The sequence below is a fragment of the Camellia sinensis genome, chromosome 11 (assembly GCF_055761805.1).
Source record: "Camellia sinensis isolate YWXY chromosome 11, ASM5576180v1, whole genome shotgun sequence".
Taxonomy (NCBI): domain Eukaryota; kingdom Viridiplantae; phylum Streptophyta; class Magnoliopsida; order Ericales; family Theaceae; genus Camellia; species Camellia sinensis.
The window spans coordinates 49,102,874-49,127,941 of NC_138971.1; the positions used below are offsets into that span (position 1 = coordinate 49,102,874).

The following is a 25,068-nucleotide window of genomic DNA, read 5'->3' on the forward strand; positions in this document are numbered from 1 at the left end:
TTAAATTTACTTGCAAAAAACACTTGTACAAACTTGTACAATATGTAACTGATATAAATGTACTCCCTACGTCCCAAAATGATAGTTCCTTTTGAGGAATTTAACTTTTTTTTTATAATACAATTATTACACTTTAAAAAAATTGATTTTCTAAAATCGCCCTTTGATAGTACATTTTTTGAAAAATATCAATGTCATAATTGTACTTTTTATGTTGTTAATGAATTTAAAAGAAGAGTAAAATAGAAAATCTATATTATTTTTGTACTTAATTTTTGAAAATGAACTAATATTTTGAGATGAATGGAATATTTTTTTGGTATCACTATCTCACACTTTATCTGAAGATAAATTATTTGATAATTCTATCATCGCTCTTTATCCAATATGAACGTGACACACCAAAGACTAGAGACGACAATTTCTACCCCCAAGAAGCCGGAATGGCCTTGTTTCTACCCCCAAGAAGAAGACGAAATGGCAGTCCACTAATGACTTGACTTGGACATAAATGTATTCTTATTTACATATTTTAATAATTTTTAATTATATACATTATATTATAATAATAATTACAACTAGGTGCTCATGACTTGAGACTTTTCAAAACAATCAAGTCATCTTATACAGTTTATAAAACTCTAATCATTCAACATTGGCATCAAAATAACATTCGACACTCAGAAGCTATGGGCACAACCTCTAGTGCTCTTGTAATGTTATTTGCTCTTTTTTTCATTGTAAGACTTGAGTTCATTTGTAATAGTACAAATTCAAATGTGAGTTGCATAGCGAGTGAGCGAGAAGCTCTTATGAAAATCAAAGGAAATCTCACAGATGAAGCAAACCGTTTATCTTCATGGGTTGGAAAGGACTGTTGCACGTGGAAGGGAGTTGGTTGTAGCAATAAAACAGGCCATGTTGTGAAGCTTGATCTGCAAAATCCAAATTTCAAAATGAACAAATTGCGTGGTCAGATAAGTCCTTCCTTACTCGATTTGAATCATTTGCATTACCTAGACTTGAGCTGGAACGATATACAAATTTCTAATTCCTTAGGATCTTTGAAAAGCTTGAGATACCTTGACCTCTCTTGCTCATTTTTGACTGCAACGATTCCTCATCATCTGGGAAATCTTTCAAGGTTGCAGTATCTCAACCTTAGCAATAATGATTTACGTGGTCCAATTCCTGATACACTTGGAAGGTTGACCTCTCTCACAGTCCTTGACCTTTCAAGAAACAACTTCAATGATTCAATGTTGTATTCTGTGTGTAACCTGAGCAGTCTTGTCCATATAGATCTTAGCGATACTAGACATACAGGTGCAATCCCCCATTGCCTTGGGAATCTTGCTTCTCTTTCCATCCTCAGGTTGAATTCAAATTATCTTCAAGGCCCAATTCCAAGTGAGATGGGACATCTGACACAACTTACAGAGCTTGACCTCTCTTACAATGCGTTTGAAGGTAAAATACCAAACTCCATGAGGAACCTCTGCAACTTGCGTGTATTGGATTTGTCCAATAACAAATTCACTGGAAAGCTTTCAACTTCTGTTGGAAGTCCATTTGGTTGCATCCATAATAGTTTGGAAGATTTGTCTCTTTTTTCAAATAAGTTGAGTGGTGGTCTGCCAAACCATTTGGGAGAGTTTAAGAATCTAGTGAGGCTTATTATTGGATGGAATTCATTTTATGGTCCGCTGCCATCATCACTCGGAAGACTATCATATTTGAGAGTGTTAGATACTGGAGACAATCAATTGAATGGGAGCATTCCAGTTAGTCTTGGACAACTTTCAAAACTAGAATATCTAGATTTGTCACACAATTCATTTGTTGGCACCGTATTTGAACTTCACTTCGCCAAACTCAATAGTTTATATGAATTGTACTTGCATTCAAATTCATTAGTTTTAAATGTGACCTCCCAATGGGTTCCTCCCTTTCAACTCCAAGTCATACAATTGGCATCCATCAAAGTAGGACCCCAATTTCCTCAATGGCTGAAAACACAAAAAAATGTTACAGAGTTAGACATGTCTAATGCAAGCATCTCAGTTCTCATCCCAGACTGGTTTGAGAGTATTTATTGTAGCATTATACACTTGAATCTTTCCAACAACCAGATCAAAGGAAAGGTGCCAATATTTCAAAAATGTAAATATAGATATAGTGCTTATGATAAATGGTTACTATTGAGTTCTAACAGATTTGAGGGCCCATTAACACCGCTTCCTTCACATGTTTATTTCTTAGATCTATCCAACAACTCTCTTTCAGGACCTATTACTGTGAGTGATGATACTGCGATGATGAGCCTCACATTTCTTGTTCTCTCAAATAACCATTTGACTGGTGTCATTCCAGTGTCTTTGTGCAGTGCAAAGCAAATAAGTCTTATTGATTTCTCAAACAATCAGTTATCAGGAAAAATTCCTCCTTGCTTGGGGCAGTTGGATCAGTTGTCGGTGCTAGATTTGACGAATAATAGTCTATATGGTGAAATTCCAAGTTCATTGGGTTCCCTACAATTTCTTAATTCCTTGCACTTGCGTAACAATAAGTTTTATGGGAAGCTTCCTTTGTCCTTACACAATTTGACAGATCTGTTCACCATTGATCTAGGTGAAAATGTGTTCACTGATAATATCCCTCCATGGATTGGATATAACCTAACTAATCTTCAATTTCTCAATCTTCAATCAAATCATTTCTATGGTGATATTCCTCCACAGCTCTGTCATCTCCAAAATTTGCAATTGTTGAACTTGGCACAAAATAACATATCGGGAAATATCCCTCGTTGTTTTGGCAACTTCACTGCCATGGTTGCACTAGATTCTGAGTACATTTTCAATCCAACTGACAATTATTTTGTTGGAGGAACTTATTATGGAGAGAACATTTTGGATTCAATGAAAGGAAGAGAACTGGAATACACCAAGACACTCAAATTTCTCATCTCCATGGACCTTTCGAACAATGGCATTGTTGGAGAGATTCCAGAAGAGTTAATGGATCTTTCTGGGTTGCTTAACTTGAATTTATCTGGAAATCATCTAAAAGGAAGGATCCCTAATAATATTGGCAATTTGACACAATTGGAATCTCTTGATTTGTCTCAAAACAAACTTTCTGGCCCCATTCCTCCAAGTCTGTCTAGTTTAAGCTACCTAGGTCATTTGAACATGTCATTCAATAATTTATCAGGGCGAATACCAACGGGAAATCAACTTCAAACTCTCGACGATCCTTCCATTTATATAGGCAACGATGATGGCCTTTGTGGTGCACCACTAAACAGCTGCCTCGATGATAAATCATCTGATGGTGATCACAAACATGTTGATGAGAGTAAAGTCGCAGATGAAACTGATTTTTTGTGGTTCTACACTGGCATTGGACCTGGTTTCTTGGTTGGGTTCTTGGGGGTCTGTGGCACTCTGAATTTCAAGGAGTCTTGGAGGCATGCATACTTCCAGTTCATCGAAAACAACTACAATTGGATATCAGTAACCATAGCAATCAAGTTTGCTCAGCTAAGGAGGAAATTCAACAAAGGAAAATTTGGAAGATGAATTTATCTCCCAATTGGTTCGTCTCTCTCTCTCTCTCTCTCTCTCATATCAGTACATACATTACCTCTATATCTTGTGATAATTTCGACGTGTGCATCAAATTTCCATCTTCATACCCCATGATTTTTCTTGCATGAATCTTTTGAATTTTTTTCATTTCTGTTCCGTCATTAACATAACAATGCTAATCATGCTAATGATTTTTGGAATATCATCACAACTTGAAGGATAACCATTCATATTTTGAAGTGGAGGTAGTGATATTTCCAGATTATCATCAAAACATATCTTACATTCAAGATCATATAGTAAAGTATACAGATTAATTTCCACCTAATTTCTTTACCAAAAGCGCCAAAATTCTTTGTCACATGCTTAAAAACATTGAACAAATGTAGGTTTGTTGTTTTATAGTTCAAATTGTGCAAATACATTTCTCAAATAATTTTTCAAAAGTCATTTGTTGCATTATTTAAGAGAAACCATGTTAACATCCACTAATATGCTTGTTATATGCTTTGTTGTCATTAAAGGGTCTTATATTCAGCTGGAGAAAGGACCCTCAGAGGAAGCAGCATTGAGATCATGTTATGAATTTTCTTGAGTTGTTGGAAAGAAATAAGTTTGAATAATTCTATAGTTCTAGTATATATGTTGATGGGGTTTGATGATTTTGTGTCTTTTGTAAAATATTCTAAAGTAAGTCTTTCCTTGGATAAATGATTTGTGAACTATCATATTGTCCAGAATATGTTATATAGACTGTGTTTTGCATATATATGTATTCTCCTTTTATTGGTGAATTCTATGATTTTTGCCAATTGAGGCCATGGATTCTAGTTTTAATTTTGAGAATTGAGCAAAATGCTCCAACAATGATATACATATAGTAATGGTATCACCAACAAAAAGCTTATCGAAACAGTGAGCTATTGTGCCACAGTCAAATTCGCTTATAAGTTCAACTATTCATTTTTTTCTTCACATTGTTGTAATCTTTACTTGTGTCAAAGCTTTTAATGATTTAGGAGAAGTCCGTAACATCAGTAATATACAAGTATGTTTCTCAACTTGCACTACTTTTTATTTAATTTGTTAATGATTAATCCTTGCCACATATTTTTTTTTTGTGTATGTGTGTGTGTGTGTGTTTTATTCTCTATCTATTTGTGTCTATTGAGTTTTAACCAATTTACAAGTGTTTGAGGTTGGTTTTTTTAATAACTTTTTGTTGATTTTTTTTCATCTTTAATGATTTTTTCTTTAAAATTAAAAAGTGTTACACTCTTGAATTCTACTCGACTAGAAAAATTAGAAAAGATCAAAAATTTTGAAAATTTTGAAAAAAAAGTCCAAAAAGGATTATAAAACAAAAATAAAAAATAGTTGACTTTTTATTTTTTTTTAACTGTTTTTGTCTTTAGGATTTTTTTTATTTTTTTTATTTTTTTTTAAAGATTCGTCTACACAAGACAAACTTAAAAAGTAATAAAGAAAAAAAACAGGGGACATACTTTAGAAAGAAAAAATTCACTAAAAATTAAAAATATATATATATATATATATAGATGGGGTACTTACGTGTAAGTCCTAATAAGTTAACTTATTGACTAATAGGCCCTATGAGAAAAATTTATCATAAAAAAGTCACTAATTGTAAGTTTTAGCGACAATTTATAAAAATCATGACAAAAAAAGTCACTAATTGTCAATTTTTAGCAACATATATAAAAAATTGTCACAAAAAAATTATTTTTAGCAATAATTTTACCAAAACTTATTTTCAATAGAGGACTTGATAGGAATTAAGTCCAATTATTATGACCTATTGGTAGTTTACCTATAACTTGTTTTTGGGTGAATGCCACACACCAACAAAAGCCAAAGCAATAAAACAACAAAATATCGTAAGTTTTCATATATGCAGATGCAAATGCAGATGATTAGCTCCTAACTACACATTGATTTCAGCAGTCCACACAATGACCCAAGGGGGATTTAAGCCAATTATCACAATTTCAATAGGCATCAGCCAATCCTATACACCATACCAACAATTAGCATAGAGAAAATGAAGATGTTCACCCTTAAAATGATACATATGGTATACTTTCGTGTTATTTTAGTCCCTATATTTTCAAATCGCTCAATTTTAACCTTGAATTTTATATTTTGTCTCTTTTTCATATCGCTCGATTTTAATATTTTGTACATTATTCAGCCAACTCAATGAGTTAACTCACTCAAATAAACACACATGTGGATCTCAATTGTAGAACAGAAGAGATGGTTTTTGTTTAACAGATGGTTCAACGGGAAAAAAGAAAAGGGGGTTCGTTCGACGGTGGGGCCCAGTTGGGGTAAGGCCGTGAGATTCGACTTGTATCCGTTACTGAGAAGGTCACGACCAGAGACCACTACTTTTGCTATTGCTGCAATTGCTGCAAATTGTGAGATTTCATCTTTCTCATCATCACCTCCTCATCTCTATTGCATGCTATTTACCATTTTGGGAAATAGAACTGATCCAAGTTTTTCCTCCTTAAATTAAATAAAAACTAAACCAAGTTCTTTATGGAATTGTTTGTAAATTTTCTTATATTACTTTGAAAAAAGTCTTTTTGTCAATGGTGTTTTGCGAAGATATTATGGAATTGATTCAATGTGAAAATTTTAGAAACCACCGACATAATTTGTCCAATAAAAAAAGGCAAATTCTGTTTGTCACTAGTAATTTTAAAAGTTTGAGATAAATATTATGATCTAGTTAGGGGGAATGGGGAACGAAACTAATACAAGTAATACGTAAATATAAAAATAATTAGGAAAATTTGGCCATAAACTCCTCCTAACTTCCTTTTTTTGTTAAAAGGACAAAAAAAAATTTAGTACTTTCAAAACCCCTCAAAATTATAAAGTCCTGTATGGAGGACAAAATTTGTTACTTGAATATTTTATTTGACTATTACACCCTCTATTTCTTCTTATTCTTTTACAGCTCTCTTTCTCTCTCCCTCTCTCTCTCTCCAATTCAATGGTTGTTCATTGTCTTCACCATCTTCATTGTCTATCGGCATCGCTCATCCTCACCATTGCCTAGTAACAACCATTTTTACCGTCAAACCACCACCATCTCAGATTTAATACCTATGAACTCATATTTGAGATCAATAATTTCAAATCTGAGATTAAAAAAAATAATAATAATAAATAAATAAATAAATAAAAACTTAGATTTGACAGAAAAATGAGAAAACGAGATATTGCAATGAAAAATCAAGAGTTTTTTTTTTTGTTTGTTTGTTCATAGATCTAAAAGTAAAATTTGACTTTGGTTTTTTCATTTAGTATGTACTCTGTTTTTGTAACAATAAAATTTAACTCTGGTTAACAACATGCTGATTTGCTTAATGACAGTAAAATTTTACTTTGAATCATAGTATATTTTACTTTTGATTCATAGTTAAATTTTACTCTTTTTTTATATTTATTACTGAGTAAAATTTTACTCTGAATCAGAATAAAGTTTACTATGATTCAAAGTAAAATTGTACTCTAAAACAATATGCAATGATAGCTTTACCGAAAAGTGTTGTGTCATGAACTAGAATAAAATTTTACTGTTACAAGAATCATTACTAAAAATCAGAGTTTTTGCGACGGTGTTAAACGTCGCAAAAGGTTCACATATTGTCGCAAAAGACCTTTTGCGACGAAGTAGCGACGGGAAATGGGGAGTGGCGAAAGGGGGCGTGACAAAAGGTATTTGCGACAGTTACAAATCGTTGCTTTCTTGTAGCGACGGTTAATCAATGGTTTTTGCAACGGTTTAACTTGACACAAAAAAAAAGGGGAAAAACTTCACTTCTAGTGACGATGTTGATTGTCGTCACAAAAACTTTTTTTTGCGCCGGTATTTAATGTCGCAAAAAGTCTTATTCGCAATGGACTAAAACATCGCCAAAAAAATAGAATTAAATTAATACCATATTTGCAATAGTTTAAACCGTCACAAAAGAATTGAACTAATATGTATATGCGACAGGTTAGACCGTCGCTAATAAAATGTAAGAAATTGATGATTACTTTAACGACAATTTATTATTATATATTTTATTAATTCATTCCCTGTACAAATTATAAATATTTTCTAAATAAAATACATTCATATCCACACACATACACATTCACATCCACATCCACATTCATATTCACATCCACAAAATCATATACCAAGAATGATATATATGTACTCTCTAACAATTGTCAACCAAATATTATTTAGAAAAATATATAAAACATCCTCCAACAATATTAATAATTTTTTGTATTCAAGAACTCAAATTTTTGTATCTAAAACAAAACAAAAGTATAGACAATACAAATAAAAAAACATATATATTGTAGCTTGTTTTGATATCAATAGTAAGCTCCAATATCGACATGCGAGGATATCATCATGTACTCAAAAGGGTTGCATCTGCAAAAAGAAACCAAAAAAAAAAAAAAAAATCATCATTTACAACATAATTAATTTCAAGATTACAGAAAATGTAAAATATTTGATATTTATTTCAAAAAATAAATAAATAAGATTGTAAACTCCAATATTGATATGCGAAGATATATCATCACATACTCAAAAGGGTTGTATCTAAAACAAGTTTTCATAAACAGAAATTAAGCTCTATATTCAAAATCGAGAATTAGTTTCGAGTCCCGTCTTCTCCTACAAGTCATTTGTACCTAGTTAGTGTGTGTCAAGTTTCGTTGACATCCTTGACCATTTTAGTAACAAGTGGAAACAAATGCTATTAGATTGCCAAAGCTCAAGTACAAATTATTTTACGGTTAAATTTTGGAGAAGTTTTTCAACTAGATTCAGGATTATTTTGTATGTATCTTTATCTCAAGATCATCAAATCCCATGTCTCATTTGATACAGGATTATTTTTTTAAAAAAACACTCTACTATTTTTGGTAGTAAAAACAAGATTAATCATTACTATTGATTGAATAACATTGACATATTTAAAATTATAAAACTTAAATGTAGATACAATTTTCAAATTAATCATTAGTTTTGCATACTCAAATGTATATAAAACAAAATTATGCCTACAACTCAAATGCATATATAAGGCAACTAGTAATCTTATAACATTAATCAATTTTTTTTTTTTTTGATTACATTAATCATTAGTTTTGCTTTTTCAGGCCCGAATGCCCTTTTCGACTAAGTTTACCCTTTTTCAACTAACTCACAAACAATCCTTGGCCCTACAATTACACCATGATTCATATCTAACTATCCAGCCATTTTACTACCAAAAATAGCAGAGTTTTGAAAGTTTAGCTATCATAAACAATTAAAAATACAAGAACTTCAAATTTCTGTCCAAAGCTAAAGTTGAAGTCTAGAGCAAAAAACAAACAGATTGAATGGAAATAAACTTGCAAAAGAAATAACTCTAATTTTTCAGAAACACCAAAGCAATAGGGCTATTTAATTAAACATGGCCCTACACATGGTACACTGTAAACAGTACAGACTACCCTAGTTGTGTTTATTGGAAAAATAAAACATCCACTATTTATTTAATTTGAGAGGGATGGATAGAGAAAGAAGAGTTCCAGCAAAAGAGAAACATAACACCTGTCTGATAAATGTGAATTTTCCACCCATGTTAGGCCCTGTGATATTCTGGAACCAACTTTTTCCCCTGACCTGTTGTGATGAAAATCAAAATAAGCAACTAATGAGCCATTTATTTAAAAGACAAAGAAGTAAGATAAAGTAACCATCCCTTAGATTGCATAAAAACTCACTAGTTTACAATCATTTGGGATAAAATTCACCCAATCTTGTGCCTCGACACAAGGATGTCTACTTCCTTCTAATACAATATCTCCCACATCCTGTTATGGCCACGATACAATTAGCATACCTATATAGCAAGTGCATCTTTCTAACAAAATAGAACATCAATATTGTTGGAAGAGAACAAAGGAAGCAAATAATTTGTAAATCATTACTGAAGTGGTGTCTGGTCGTGTGTAGGGAGTGGGGCAACTAATAGCCAGATCAACAAAACTAAGACATCCAATTCAGAAAGCAACACAGCTAATGACTCAAACACCTGCACAACCAAAACTTCCATCAGTTTAAAACAATAGCAAGATAAAAGTAAAACTGTATTTTATTATTCATGTTAAAAAAATTTATGACGTTATTACAAAAAGACATGTTATATGCATCTTGTAAGTGATACACACACTATCCTTCTCCCTTTTCTTATTAGGTGTCAAAATTCTGGGCAATGAAAACTATGATAACTATTTTAAATAGAAGTTTACTATCTCTGTAATCTACTTTTTGTGTACTCAATACAAATCAATATTACAGTCCATAAATGATACATGATCCCCCACAAGTCTGTAATGCTAACATCAGCATCTGGTAAAAGCCAGTAATCTGCATCACTCTGCAAAGACCATAGGAAACATTTAAGAACCCAAAAAAAATGTCAAAACCACGTTCCTCGGTTTATTTAGACTTGTTAACCAGGGGGCAATAAAACTTGCAGGCTTTCCATTGACTTGGATCACCACTAGTAGTAAAACTGGCTACGGATTGTTGAAAAAGCCACAAAAAGGCAATAATTATTCTTTAACGTGCACAGAATCCAATTCCAAAACCAAACACAACTCCCCCACATGGAGTAGGACCCACACATTTAATGGGTCCCACCTTATGTGAGAGGGTTGTATTCGATCTATTAGATTATGTGCACTTTGAATTATTCATCACTATTCAAAACAACATTGATTTAAGTTGCTCTCGGTAGATGGTATGGAGTTATTTAAAGAATGCCATCTGTTTGATTTGAGTTGATCCTGGCAATTTGTAACTCCGAACTAGGATAACTGATAATTATATGTAAATTCAAGAAGTCAAGACTCACTTCAACTTCAGGAACCATTTTCATGATCCCACTCGCAAAGTCCGGTGTGGCATTTATATCTGAGCATATTCTATGGGCTTCTTCTTGCCCCTGCTACATGTTTGATTGGTGTTGCTATGCACCTATGCATATGATCTCACCTTAAATTAAAAAGCGGTGGTACACATTAAGGACATGTCTAGGATGTTTTCATGGGTGATAAATGATTGTTTTATCTGACATGGCGAGAGAGAGAGAGAGAGAGAGAGAGGAAACAAAGTAAAACACATGTATGCACAACTTCAAAAGTTGTTCATCTATCTCTAAGCCACTAAAAGTTCTGCATGCCAACAAGCTTATATATTTACAGCTTCCACATACCTGTATGGTAACAGCATTCTCATCAGTCTCCCCTGGCCTTGACACATCAACTCCCCTGATTAATCAATTATCTAGTAATTAGCTTCTCATGTGGTTGAGGTGATTACTAGAATTAATAAAATTATGAAAGAATGAAATATAAAACAACTGCCATCGAGTTCATGAAAATTTAGGGATACATCTGTACTTCCATCGAATTCTATTCTTGAGCTTCTTTTCAATGAGACCAATTCCTTCAAGGTCATTTGATATATCATATATATGGCTCTTCTGTACCTGTCACAACAGAAACCCTTTAATTGAATAAAACATCACAACAAATGATGCACAGATTGGTGAATAGTATAGTTACCTCTAATGTGTCAGCAGCTTTATTTAGATCAAGAATACTATCTTCAGCATGTTTGATCAGATAGATGAACTTTTTTGTTACTAGACCTAAACAAAAGTTACAATACATTGTGACTAGTCACTTTACAGCATGTTCTTGCTCTACTTGACAAGGAATATGAAATAGAGTCAATAAAAAAATAAATCAAGATACATTTACAACCAAAAAGAAAATTTTAAATTACAATTAAAAGAAAAATATGAAAATCAAAAATCAAGAAATAAAGGCTTAAGCAAAAATTACCTAGGGAGCTATCATAACAACAGGGACCAATTGGAGTAAGATTATTGCTTGAAGGAGAACCTGAAAATACAAAAATGTAGTTCAATGAAAAGTTGTAAACAAGAGGCATAGCAAATCATGAAAATATCAATTGCAAAAAAATATTTTTGTGACTATTAATAATCCTTCACATAGATATTTTGCAAAATTATAGGTATTGAGACCCAAAATAAAAGTTCAGATGGTAATACTCGCCAACATTTGACACAGGAGTTTGAGATCCAGATCTATTGGACTTTGCCATCCTCGGCGCTTTTTGTGCCTTTCCCCCTTTTCCTGACACAGGTGTTTGAAGAGGGCTGCCAACAGCTTCTACATATCCAGTACTAGGGTTCCAATCACTGGACTTGGCTACTAAGTCTGCCTTTTCACTCTTCCTCTCTAATGGCTAAAAGACACTCGTTTAGTTTTTACAATTTAACATCAGCAATATGTTTGCAAATTTAACAATACAATTATATGGAAAAATCAATTGACATTTGATCCAAAGATAGTATTATCATAATGTTCATAAATATTGATTGGCTTTGAAAACATAAACAACACAATCATCATAATTTTAATAAGACATAATATTCCCGAGGCTTGACTATGAAACACATAAAAGCCTAGCTTTCTTACTATTGTTTCAGTCAGAAAACTCAATTAAAACCAGTCCCAAAAGCCTTGGTTTCATGGCTGGATATATTAAGCCCTAACTATAAAATCAGCATAACAATGTAGAACCAGGAAACCCCACTAACATAACTAAGCTTTTGTCCAAAATCTGTTAAAACCAGCTGTGAATTTTAGAGATAATCTTAGTGATATTTCATAATTTCCTTAAAATAATTGTTATCTTTCAGTTGGTAGTAGTCTTCAATAGCTTAAAGCAACCTGCAGAAAACTTCAGAGTGGCACAAGTATGTCTTCCAATGGCATATTTGTCTTTCTAGCAAACCTATAAGAACTGAACAATCCTGAGGACCTTATCAGCAAATAAAAGAGCACTGTTTATAAAGAAAAAATTGTGAATCCTAAGAAATGAGTCATAAATATTAGTTGGAACAGCATTTAGATCCCATAAATCAACAATGAATGAAGCATCAACAAAACGATTATTACATCAGACCTAGTAACGAATCCCAAAAATACTAACTCGAATGACAAAACCAACCAAGCAAGCAAATTCTTCAATTCCACAAACCCACTTCAAAATCAGAACTCAAACACAGTCTCATGCATATATACATAAATCAAGGTTCCAACAATGAAGCATCAACAAAACAATTATTACATCAAACCCAATAACGAATCCACAAAATACTAGCTCTAATGACAAAACCAAGCAATAAAATTCATCAATTACACAAACCCACTTCAAAATCAGAACTGAAACACAGTCTCATGCATATATATACACAACAAACTCACCGGAGATTTGACCACAATAGCCTCGGGTTCCTTCAACCTGAGGTCGAGGGCCGGTGAGGAAAACTGGTGGTAGTCCCCAAATGGCGGCTTCATGGAGGAGAATGGCGGTTGGCGCTTCAAAGGCAGTTGATGTTGCTGTTGTGGCACGATCTGCTCCGTCGGATGATTAGCTTACGAAGTCGACATCGAAATTGAGTGAACTCAAAAAGCTAACAATCTGTTGAAGAACAGAGAGGTCGCTCGAGTCCTCTTTTTTGGGGAGATTTGGAAGAGGAATTGGGAATTGGAGAATCTGAGAAATTGAAGAAATTGAAGAAATTGAAAAAATTGAAAAAGGAGGAATTGAATTGGAAAGTGAGATCTGGATTTGTGTCATCGAAAAGTTGTGTGCAAGAGTATAGAAAGTCAATATGCCAGCGATCTCAATGTCAAACCCCTTCGATTGTGTCTCCTCGATTTCGGAGAATGGCTGCTGGTTTGCGATAGTGATATCAATGGCGGTGGTGGTCGTGTGCTCTTGCACCGACAGCGGTGGAGAGAGAGAGAGAGAGAGAGGAGGAGAAGGAGGGCGTTACAGAGAGATAGAGGCGTGATAGAGAGAGAATAAGGAGCCTTTTTTCTATTTTTTTCTTTTTCTGGTCTATTAGCCACGACACAACAAAGGCCATGGCAAAAAAAAATCTTTTTGCGACCGAGAGGAAAAGCCGTCTCAAAAAAATAGGCCTTTCATGAAGGCTAACGGTTTGCCATTGCAAAAATCATCCAGCATATTCTTTACTCTTTTTCAGACAAAAATTGCCATCATAAAAAGTGACCATTGGCGACGGGATATTAACCGTCGCAAAAGGTTACTTTTTGCGACAGAAAATATGCCGTCGCAAAAAGTTCTGTGTCTTATACCCCTTTTCCTAGTAGTGAATACAGCATCATGAGAAGAAGAAAGAGAGATAGAGAGACAAAGTTCGAAAGCATAGGATCAAAAGGAGGAGGAGGGGAAGAAGAAGAAGAAGGAGAGAGAGAGAGCATAAATGGTGAGTGACACACACACACACATATAGAGAGAGAGAAAGAGAGGGGGGGTGAAGGATCTCAGATTTGAGGTTTGCGAACTGTCGCAAATCGTCATTTTCCGACAACGACGACTGTGAATGATCTCAAATCTGAAGTTATAGATACAACAAGTGATGGTGGTGATGAAGACGGTAGAGAAAGAGTTCCATAGTGAGCAGCGGTGGCGCCAATGGAGAGTGGTGATGGCGCCAATGAAGAGTAACAGTAACAAGAACAAGACAGAGAGATTGAGATAAGAGAGAGAGAGAGAGAGAAAGAGAGAGTGATTGCAATCTGATACACACATAGATATATATATATATATATGAGGGTATTATAGTAAAATAAATAAGTTTTAAAGTACTAAGGGGTTTTGAAAGGATCTATATAATTCTTGTCCTTTTGAAGGATAAGTTAGACACTGAGGGGTCTATCACTAAATCCCACAAATAATTAATGATAGAACATACATTTCAATATAAAGATATAATAATTATTTTTTTTACCTATATGATTAATGAATGGCCAATAATACTACATTGATTTTTTTTTAATGATATTTAGTTTACCATCTCATGGTCACGATTGCATTGGTTAAGTTGGTTCCATCACTAGTGACAACTTCAAGGCAATTGTGACAAATGAGATGGTAAAAAATGTGATCATGTAAATGAATGATTTTGCCTAGTGGCAAAACGGATAGATCCTAAGAATGAATTGTAAATCCAAACATATCGAGTTTGACTCTCACTAGTATTTCTTAGACTTAACCGATACATGTGATTTATAGACAATTTTAAGAATCTAAGATTTACTTACTTTGAAAAGTGGGTCCAATGTAGCTTTCATGATTGCATTGGTTAAGTTGGTTCCATCACCCCCATTGTGTAATTATCCTTTTTGTTCTTATTAGTCATAGAGATTCGAGAGTAGGAGAGAAATAAGTGGGGGGAACTGTTCATAGAGGAACCATAATTAAGTAAATTTCTAATTAAAAAATCTTCCCACACAAGCAAAAGTTGAAAACCACCATTTAAGAACATTTTCAACCCCTATGGTTTGAGAATTGGTTATTTTAATTAATTTTTTTATTTTTTTACAAAAAATAGAAAGAATGATGTGATAATTTATAATGATTTTTTAACTATATTAGTTTAATGCCAAACAAGGTTTATTTTTTTAACTTTTTTGATAAATTGCCAAGCAAGGTTTATCAAATTTAAATTTGAATAAAAATCTTGCAAAACACCTCTCCACTCATTAACTCAAATTTATATGAAATTGAGTTTCATTTTTTAACCCAAATTAAAGGAGACTTAAATATATACTCGAAGTTTTTCAAGATCATTTTGTAATTTTCAAATTTATCACTTTGCCCTTATTGAAGTTTTACTCAAATTTACATTAAAACCTAAGTTTATCCATTGGAATGTCATATCAAATCAAACTTAGATTTTTAATTAAATTTGCAGCAGTGCTACATCCACACATTTTCTTCCCCTCACAATCCTCCTAATGAGATGGCAAAACAAAATGCATGTAAACAGAGTTTTGTGGAAATATTTAAATGTAGGTCAACTTTTCAAATTTTGCTTGTCACATCATTTGGGTTAGGGGGAAGGAAATTTTGTGGATGAATAATTTTTCTTAAATGTGAGTAAAAATTTAAGGGCCAAAGATGGCCTAACAAACTTTTTAAAATCTGGCCTGAATTAAGTTGAAATAAGCTTAAATTATTTTACAATAGGCCTATATACTATGAAGCACCGACACGGACATGGGACACGACACGGACACAGGGGCACGCAAATTTTAAAAAAATGGGGGACACGACACACTGGGGACACATTTAATATATATAATTTTATTTATTTATTATATGTCTAAAATAAAAAGAAAACCATTAATTTTTATACAACTACAATAATAATAAAATTAATAAACATATTTTTTAAAAAAATTAATAAAAAATGAGTTTTTTTAAACAAAAATAATTTATTTTATGAATTTTAGGTTTAACAAAAATAAGGATAACAAAAAAAAAAAAGAAAAAAGAAAAAAAAAAGAGAGGGAAGAAAATAAATGAGAGAAATAGAAGAGAGAGAGAGAGAGATAAACGGGTGAAATAAAAAAAGAGGGGAAAGTAAATCAGCAAAAAGGGGGAAAGCGAAATCAAAGAGAGAGAAGAAGTCGCAGAAAAGGGAGGAGAAGAAGAAGAAGAAGAAGATGGAGACAGAAGACGAAGAGGACGAGGCGAAGAAGAAGAGAGCAGACGAATACCTCAGCTTCTTCAATTGATCTGAACAGGTTAGGGCTTCTCTCCTCTCCTCCCTCGATCTCTTTCTCTGTCTCTGTCTCTATCTCCTCTCCTCTCCTCCCTTGATCTCTGTCTTCTCTCCTCCCTTGATCTCTTTCTCTGTCTCTATTTCTCTTTCTCTGTCTCCTCTCCTCCCTCGATCTCTTTCTCTCCAACAGTTAGGGCTTCGATCCACCTCAGGCGTGTCTGGAAAGTGTCGCAGCGTGTCCATGGCGTCTCCAACTGCAAAAATTCAAAAAAAAAAAAAAAGACACGTTAGAGAGTGTCGGACACGTGTCCACCGCGTGTCCGACGTGTGCTTGTGTCTGACACTCGTTCGCAGGCCCTAGGAATGTGTCAGTGGTTTTGTCGTAATGCTTGGTTAATTGGCTTATTATTTAGGGCAAATTACACCAGTAATCCCTATATTTTATTTCTTGTGTTATTTTGGTCCATACGCTTTCAGTTGGCTCAATTTTGACCATTCATTTTAAATTTTGTATCAATTTAGTCCAATTATTGTTAGTGTTTTTCAAAGAAAACTATCATTAAATTATTTGAGGTTAACTCACTAAGTTGAGTAAGTTTATAATTTTATCCTTAAAAATATGATACATAACACTTAAGTGCATATTTTCTATTTTTTAAAAAAAATGCTAAGAGTTCAAATCAATTGGACCAAATTGAGACAAAATCATAAATTCAGGGTCAGAATCGAGCCAATTGAAATTACGAGGACTAAAATTTCATAATGACCAAAATACAGGAACTACCGTCGTAATTTGCCCCATTGTTCATTTGGGTGGCGGGAAACGGAATTTTGTGGATGAATAATTTTTCTTAAATGTGAGTAAAAATTTAAGGGCCATAGATGGCCTAACAAACTTTTTAAAATTTGAACTGAATTAAGTCGAAATAAGCTTAAATTATTTTACAATAGGCCTACATAGACTTACGCTGTGTTTGGTTGGGGGATTTGAGAATGGATTTTGAAAGCGAAAGGGAAGGGGCAAGGGAAAAGTTAGGTGAAATGTGAATGAAATTTACCTACATTTCACTTAGTTTCACACATCTTTTCTCTTTCCCTTTCCAAATCTTTCCCCAAATCCCTCAACCAAACACAACATTAGTTTAATGGTTTTGTCGTAATGCTTGGTTAATTGGCTTATTGTTTAGGGCAAATTACACCAGCAATCCCTATATTTTATTTATTGTGTCATTTTGGTCCCTACACTTTCAATTGGCTCAATTTTGACCATTCATTTTAAATTTTATGTCAATTTAGTCCAATTGATAATATTGTTAGTATTTTTAAAAGAAAATTATCACTAAATTGTTTGAGGTTAACTCACTAAGTTGAGTAAGTTTATAATTTTACACTTAAAAATATGATACATAACACTTAAAGTGCATATTTTCTATAAAAAAATAAATACATAAAAAATGCTAAGAGTTCAAATCAATTGGACCAAATTGTGACAGTTATAAATTCAGGGTCAGAATTGAGCCAACTGAAATTACAAGGGCTAAAATTTCACAATGACCAAAATACAAGAACTACCGTCGTAATGTGCCCCATTGTTCATTTGGGTGGGGGGGAAGGGAATTTTGTGAATGAATAATTTTTCTTATGGGTAAATTACAAATACACTCCCTAAGGTTTGATTAAAATACAAATCGCCCCCTGTAGTTTTGGAAATTACATTCCACCTCCTGAGATTTCTAATTTCATATCAAATTGCACCTTCTATTAATAAATCATTAAGTCAATTAACAGTTTTTAATGAGGTTAGAAATATATTTCAATTAATAATTTAGGTAATATTATTATTGTATAGGAGTGCAATTATGAATTTTATTTTTTTAGTTAATTCTGTTAAATAAAAAATACTAACAAGGAGGTATTTGTAATTTTTCAAATCATAGGAAGCAATCTGTATTTTAAGTAAATCTCAAGAAGTGTATTTATAATTTACCCTTTTCTTAAATGTGAGTAAAAATTTAAGGGCCAAAGAAGGCCTAACAAACTTTTTAAAATCTAGCCTGAATTAAGTTGAAATAAGCTTAAATTATTTTACAATAGGCCTACATAGACTTAGTTTAATGTTTTGTCCTAATGCTTGGTTAATTGGCTTATTGTTTAGGGCAAATTACACCAGTAATCCCTCTTGTGTCATTTTGGTCCCTACACTTTCAATTGGCTCAATTTTGACCATTCATTTTAAATTTTGTGTCAATTTAGTCCAATTGATAATATTGTTATTATTTTTTAAAGAAAATTATCACTAAATTGTTTGAGGTTAACTCACTAAGTTGAGTAAGTTTATAATTTTACCCTAAAAAATATGATACATAACACTTAAGTGCATATTTTCTATAAAAAAAAATGCTAAGAGTTCGAATCAATTAGACCAAATTGAGACAAAGTCATAAATTCAGGGCCAGAATCGAGCCAATTGAAATTACAAGGACTAAAATTTCACAATGACCAAAATACAAGAACTACCATCGTAATTGGCCCCATTTTGTTTATTGACTAATACCATTCTAAAGCAAGGCAAATACCTAACCTTAAGAAATTGTGAGTGTTGAGCAAGAATTCTAAGGTAGACTTAATAAGACACCTATAAACATACCTTGCTGTATAGGATAAAAATATAAGTTGATCCAACAAGGTTGAACTAGTTACTCCAAAAAGAGAGCCAAAAAGAGAACAAAATGGGAGAGTTCAACACTTAAGTGTCAAAGGTTATGAGGATGAGCAGGGCTGTGTGCCTTTGTGCCCTCCTAGGAATGTTTTTTAGTGTCTATCTTGGCTTATTTTTGAATGTGTCCAAGGAACTTGGAGGAAAGAAAACACATCACTTTAAGAATAAATTTGGTGAGTTTGAATTTGTTTCACTTTTCATATTTATCTAAATATTTGGTATCTACTTTTTGACTCATTTCTATAAAAATTAACCATGTTTCCTAGAAAACAAAAATAAAAAATGAAACACAATAAATAAATAAAAAGTGATAATTCTCATGTCTTCCATCTCATTTTAGTTTTCAATCCTATGATTTTTAATCTTCTCCTAATCAACAATTTGAAATCCAAATGTACAGATCAATCAGACAGCATTGTGGCAGGAGGATTCATGATGGCTTCATCACTTCAACAATCAAAGTTCTCCATTTCTCCCTTGCCAAATGTTTACAGTTCAGATACTTGAGGCCACTACAGCCTGCTCATTCGACTACATCCATGCTATTTTGGGTTTCGTTGACTCGATCAGTTTCTTCGATGTACTCTTGATTTTGATTTGTTTAATCTCATTGTAAAGTTCATTCAAGCCAAAACGCTGTCTTCAATCGCTATTGAACTAACACAATTGCAACAGCCCAACATTTCGGACCACAATTACTTTTATCCAGTCCGTTAAAGAAACCTGGACACATATGGAGAGTGTTGCTTCGAATGGAGATAGCATTATTTGAGCCTACTTTGATTCTACGGGTCGCGAACCTCAACCTGAACTTGTCTGTTATTTCTATTTCTACTGTTATTGAAGCAATATTCCATGTGTACAATTTCAGTATTATTTTTAAATGTTTTTTAACAACCCAAGTGCTTCTATTCTATCTAAATTTCTAATTTAGTGTTAATTCCTCTTTTAATTTCATCCACCATGATAATAACATCTGTAAATAGCATAAATCATAAGACATCATCTAAAATATGTCTAATCAATTCGTCTATAATTAAGGCAAATAGGTACGGACTTGAGGCTAACTCTTGGTGTAATCTTCGAGTAATCAGAAATTCATTCTCTTGCAAGTGAATTAATTGTAGTCACAATTCCATTATACATGCCCTTCATCGCATTAATATAACCTCTTTGTCAATATTTTTTTCTCCAACACCCACCATATTATATCTCTAAGCACACCCCATCTTACGTTTTTTTTTTTTTTTTTTTTCTCTCTAAATCCATAAAAACTATAAGCGTATTCTTCTTCTTTTTCCTCCGTATTTTTCTATTAATCTCCTTAGATGAAAATTTCAGCTAAATATTTCACTGATTTAATATGAAACCAAGAATAATTAAACGGAGAAAATAAAGATCAATTGATAAATTTATAAAATTACCAAAAGACCATATGGCAAAATATTTGGGGTAAAAAGTGTCTATAAGAAAATGTTCACTATCTTATAAAACAGCAACTTTTCTTTGGTAAATTATATGAAAACAAGCTACAACTTAACCGTATGAGAAACAGGATAAGGAATGTAGAATCAATGCAATTCTAATTGTGTCAACTTAAACTCTGCTTCAGCAACAACATTCCCAATAATGTCTAATTGTGTCAACTTTGAGTCTTTAAAAATTGCAAACGCTTCCCAGTAATTTGTCACATTGACACCACTAATTGCAAATTCACCAAAATTCCAATCACCTGTATGGGAGAGCGGAGAAGAGCACAAGTACCTTCTTGTGTCGACAGCGTGCGCACAGATTTCATTGTATGAGATATCCAACACTTTCAATGACTTTAGCAGTGTTAAAGGCTCCAGGGCAGAAAAACTACCCATTTTGTTGTTACTAAGGTTCTAGCAAGAAAGAAGCTGCATAGCCTGCAATCCTGTCATAAAGACCAATAAAAAGCACTCAGTTACTTTCATTTAAATAATCATTAGAAAAGCCTTTTAAGCATCAAAATGCACCCTGAAACGATCAAGACTTTGACTGGTACCATTTTACAAAATAAAGATGGCCATGCAATAAACTAATGTTGTACAAATGTGTTTATGTATAATATTGTATATATGAAGACATAATACACACATATGGATGGACAGAAAGACAGATAGATAGATAGAGAGATACAGAAATGCAATGAATTGAAAATCGAAACCACAAAAACAGATTCAAGTGACAACGAAAATTTAAAGAATTAATTGTAGGTCACCTTCAATTGAGCTAAGTTGGTTGTGGCTGAGGTCTAACATTTGGACCCACAGTGATTTCTCAATAGACCCAATATGTGACAATGAAAGATATAATCATTGGTGCCTGATGATGCTGAGTCCCTGTAATGACAGCAATGCCTCAGCAAAGATTCCGGACTGGAGGTCAGCTGCTGAAGCACAAAAATATGAGAATCTGTGTTATAGAAAAATCAGTAATCTATATCAAAGGTTCAAGGCAAATCTTTAACACTAACTCTTACTAATATTATAGAGATCTCTCTGGGTGTGAGTTGAAAAGAACTATCAGAGATTCTTACACAAGACATTCGTTCCAATGAACATAACTATATAGTTAGTTAGACTAATCTCAATAAAAATAATAATAAACCCACTACATGAACAGATCAGCCTCTAAATAGTTGAACTAAGTTTGGTTTTTACTTTGAATTCTAGATGAACTTATTGAAGAAGCATGCCCATCTGTTTACATAAATGAGCATGTAAAATAGCATGTTTGTAGGACTGCAATACAAGTACAACTATTTGGAATTTGGATGGCCAAAGGGTCATTTGACCTAGTTCTTAAGCAAAATGAGTGAAAGCTTAAGCAAGAGCTGAGCCAATTTCTTTCAGTTTAAGTGTGAAAAACTCTTCACTAGAGCAAAGCCCTCAAACCTAATAACATTTAGATTCTTTAATACGAGGGCATTCGGTAGCTATCATCAGATTTCTAATTTGATGCAAGCATGATGTGTGGTGACAACCTCACGTGTCCAGAGTTAGATGAAAGGCTTGTCAATCTGTCATGTGTAACATAGACCAATTTAAGATAGTAGTATGTAGGAATGATATGATCCAAGTTGAAGGTGACTTTAGCCTAAGAAGGTGTGTGGGTTGAGGCTGTGACAACATGCCTTTGTATAGGGACAATTGAAGAAGACTGTTTCCATGGGACTCTGCCACCTGGACTTGTTAAGTTGAAAACAGATATTTTCATTTTAAGTGTTGATTTACTAATATATTTTGATCCTATCTATGACTTTATATAATGAGCTTTGAGGCATAATTTCGTATAAGATACCTATGCTGGCCAATCAAGTAATCAATACGTCAGTAGGATATTAAAACCACCAGGAAATAATATCTGATGGTATTCACAAAATGAGCGGAGACAAACTGGAGTAGCTTGTCTGTTTTGGCCAAACTGAGCTCAAACAATAACAGCACAAATTCAACCGAACTAGAACCAGGCACAAGCACTGCTCCTTACCTGCTAAGTTAAGCACAAACACACAATACATTGTTTGCTGCTCAACTCAGATCACCTTGTTCTTACTCCTAAATGCAATTTGCAATTGTTCAAAGCTCAAGCTCTCCTCAAGGAGAACAAGAAATATTAAAGAGATACTACTCATACATCCAGCACAACAATAAAAAATGAACCTAAATGGACTGTGCTTTCCTAAACAGTAATATAGAAGAGAAGAGATATTCACCAGCTTTAACACCACTAAGCCGTATTCATCCTTGTAGTATTGAGAATGTGGTGGGTCCAATGTCATAAGATCACTATATAATTCTTTAACTTCTTCAGAATGGACCATCTTGCATGTCTCTAGAGGTTTATCATATGACATCATTGCATCATGTGCAGTCAACAATCTTGCAAGCATACGCTTTCCAATTTTACTACAATAACCAGTGGGAGAAAATAGGAGGACATTGGACAAACAATAAGAGGACATGAATGAATTCCACATAGCAGTTTATCTCTGACAGCAATTCCCGGAAAAGAGCTATCTCGTTAACTATAGTCTCAGCGCTCCACTTAGAAGCTGTTGACTCATTCACCTCACTATTCCTCAGTTGATCGAAAATTTTAATTTGGGTTGGTTCCTGAAGATGTGTTTCACCAGTATGAAAATTTTCATCTCCCCATGAAATCATCTCTGCACTTTTCATTTCAGCATGTTGCAAACCATGAGGTTGTATTAAAACTGTAAATTCAAAATAAGTAGGATGGCTATGGTGAAATCCACTCAGAGACACAATTCCCTGAGAATGTCCAAGGCTGACCTTTACTGGATGAGTTTGTAAAGAAAGGAGATTCTCCTCGTGAAAAGTTAAATGTGTTACCCAAGCTTGGGAACTCCCAGAGTTGTTTGTTGAAAGTGGTGACCAAATTAAATTTTTATTTGTGTTATGTACAGCTTGCACAGTTATTGTATATGAGCTCACACCTTCAACTGCTTCATTAAAATAAAGAATGAGTGGAATTATCCCACTATTAAGATGGAAACCTGTGATAGGAGACGAGGCACAAGTATCCAGGAAACCATCTGCTGATACATTAAGATTAGAACCACGAGGTGGCCAGGTAGAAACCAACAGAGGATTCTCCACTTTAACTGTTTGCTCAAGACGCCAAAGATGATAAAACCATCCACTTTGATCATCCGGGTCAGTAAAAAGAGCTTGGTGTACAAGGTCATGTAGGTTTATTGAAGAGAAAGAGTTAGGGAATGAGTCAGACTTCATTCCCTTTTATATTGATAATACTGAGTAATTACAGGAGTGCCCATTACACCGATCAAGGGAATAAATAATGATAAAATACAATCAATTATTTCTTATTCTAACTTATTTCCTATTCTAACACCCCCCCAAGCTAGTGCGAAGATATTTCCCATGCCCAGATTGTAGAAAATGCCATGAAATGGTTTGCTCCCTAGCCCCTTGGTGAGAACATCAGCTAGTTGGTCTCCAATCTTCACAAAATGAATACATTTAATGCCACTAGTGAGTATTTCCTTTATGAAGTGCCTATCAATCTCCACATACTTAGTTCTATCATGTTGAACTAAATTATGAGCTATATTGATTGCGGCTTTGTTGTCACAGTATAGTCGCATGGAGTCAGTCTGATGGATTTCCAAATCTCCCAACAATAGTTTAATCTATAGTACCCCACATACACCCTGAGCCATAGCCCTGAATTCTGCCTCAGCACTAGATCTAGCAACCACATTCTGTTTCTTACTTCGCCATGACTAAGTTGCCACCAACAAATGTGCAGTATCTAGAAGTTGATCGTCTGTTAGTGACTGATCCAGCCCAATCTGCATCAATAAATGCCTTCACACTGAAATGGCCATATTTTGATAAATAGAGACCCTTTTCAGGAGAAGACTTCAGGTATCTCAGGATTCTCATAACTGCCTCTAAGTGGGAAGTTCTAAGAGCATGCATAAACTAGCTCATCATGCTCACAGCAATGGCAATGTCTGGACGTGAGTGGGATAAGTATATGAGTTTACCCACTGGTCTCTGATATCTCCCCCTGTCCACTGGCTCGCCCTCTTGATCCTCACTAAGTTTCTGGCCTGGTTCTAGAGGTGTATCACATGGTCTACCTCCAAGTAGTCCAGTTTCTTTTAGCAAGTCAAGTACATACTTTCTTTGACATATGACGATGCCATCCTTGCTGCTAGCTACTTCAATACCCAAGAAATACTTCAAACTACCCAAGACTTTGATTTCAAACTCTTTGGCTGAGTATTCCTTCAACCAAGGAATCTCCTCCACGTTATCCCCTGTCAGAACAATATCATCAACATAAACAATGGGAGCTGTAGTCTTACCATGTGAGGAGTGTTTCACAAACAAGGTGTGATCAGCTTGACTCTGCTTGAACCCATATTTAAGCATAGCTTGAGCAAACTTTTCAAACCTAGCCCTAGGAGACTGCTTTAGTCCGTAAAGCGACTTTCGGA

General features: G+C 33.8%; 3 protein-coding genes across 22 annotated transcripts in view; 1 reads left to right on the top strand and 2 right to left on the bottom strand.

The window, feature by feature from the left end:
- Positions 1 to 677: 677 nt before the first annotated feature.
- Positions 678 to 4,247, top strand: LOC114288029 (receptor-like protein EIX2). The gene is made up of 2 exons (XM_028231516.2): positions 678 to 3,600; positions 4,118 to 4,247. The coding sequence occupies exon 1, from the start codon at positions 690 to 692 to the stop codon at positions 3,582 to 3,584; it is 2,895 nt and encodes a 964-aa protein (XP_028087317.1). The 5' UTR covers positions 678 to 689; the 3' UTR covers positions 3,585 to 3,600; positions 4,118 to 4,247.
- A 3,600-nt stretch (positions 4,248 to 7,847) lies between these two features.
- LOC114302068 (transcription factor E2FB) overlaps positions 7,848 to 25,068 on the bottom strand; it is a 31,970-nt gene continuing 14,749 nt past the window's right edge. For 2 of the 20 annotated variants that reach the window (XM_082893875.1, XM_082893872.1), the window contains exons 4-12: positions 21,295 to 21,462; positions 20,814 to 20,967; positions 11,778 to 11,963; positions 11,544 to 11,603; positions 11,262 to 11,347; positions 11,097 to 11,185; positions 10,910 to 10,964; positions 9,414 to 9,503; positions 8,927 to 9,312 (exon numbers count right to left, since the gene is read on the bottom strand). In XM_082893875.1, coding sequence (XP_082750001.1) covers positions 9,175 to 9,312; positions 9,414 to 9,503; positions 10,910 to 10,964; positions 11,097 to 11,185; positions 11,262 to 11,347; positions 11,544 to 11,603; positions 11,778 to 11,963; positions 20,814 to 20,847 — 738 coding nt within the window. In that variant the 5' untranslated portion in view covers positions 20,848 to 20,967; positions 21,295 to 21,462 and the 3' untranslated portion in view covers positions 8,927 to 9,174. Of the gene's footprint in view, positions 8,065 to 8,926; positions 9,341 to 9,413; positions 9,504 to 9,575; positions 9,725 to 10,004; positions 10,070 to 10,549; positions 10,672 to 10,909; positions 10,965 to 11,088; positions 11,186 to 11,261; positions 11,348 to 11,543; positions 11,604 to 11,777; positions 11,971 to 12,995; positions 16,113 to 20,813; positions 20,968 to 21,294; positions 21,489 to 25,068 lie in introns of those variants that run through there. The other 18 variants (XM_082893873.1, XM_082893876.1, XR_014343856.1 and 15 more) reach the window with 17 other exon arrangements.
- LOC114299850 (geranylgeranyl transferase type-2 subunit alpha 1-like) lies at positions 22,612 to 23,833 on the bottom strand. The gene is made up of 2 exons (XM_082895008.1): positions 23,028 to 23,833; positions 22,612 to 22,984 (listed from the first exon to the last, which is right to left on the bottom strand). Exons 1-2 carry the CDS (start codon positions 23,831 to 23,833, stop codon positions 22,612 to 22,614), a joined length of 1,179 nt encoding a protein of 392 aa, XP_082751134.1.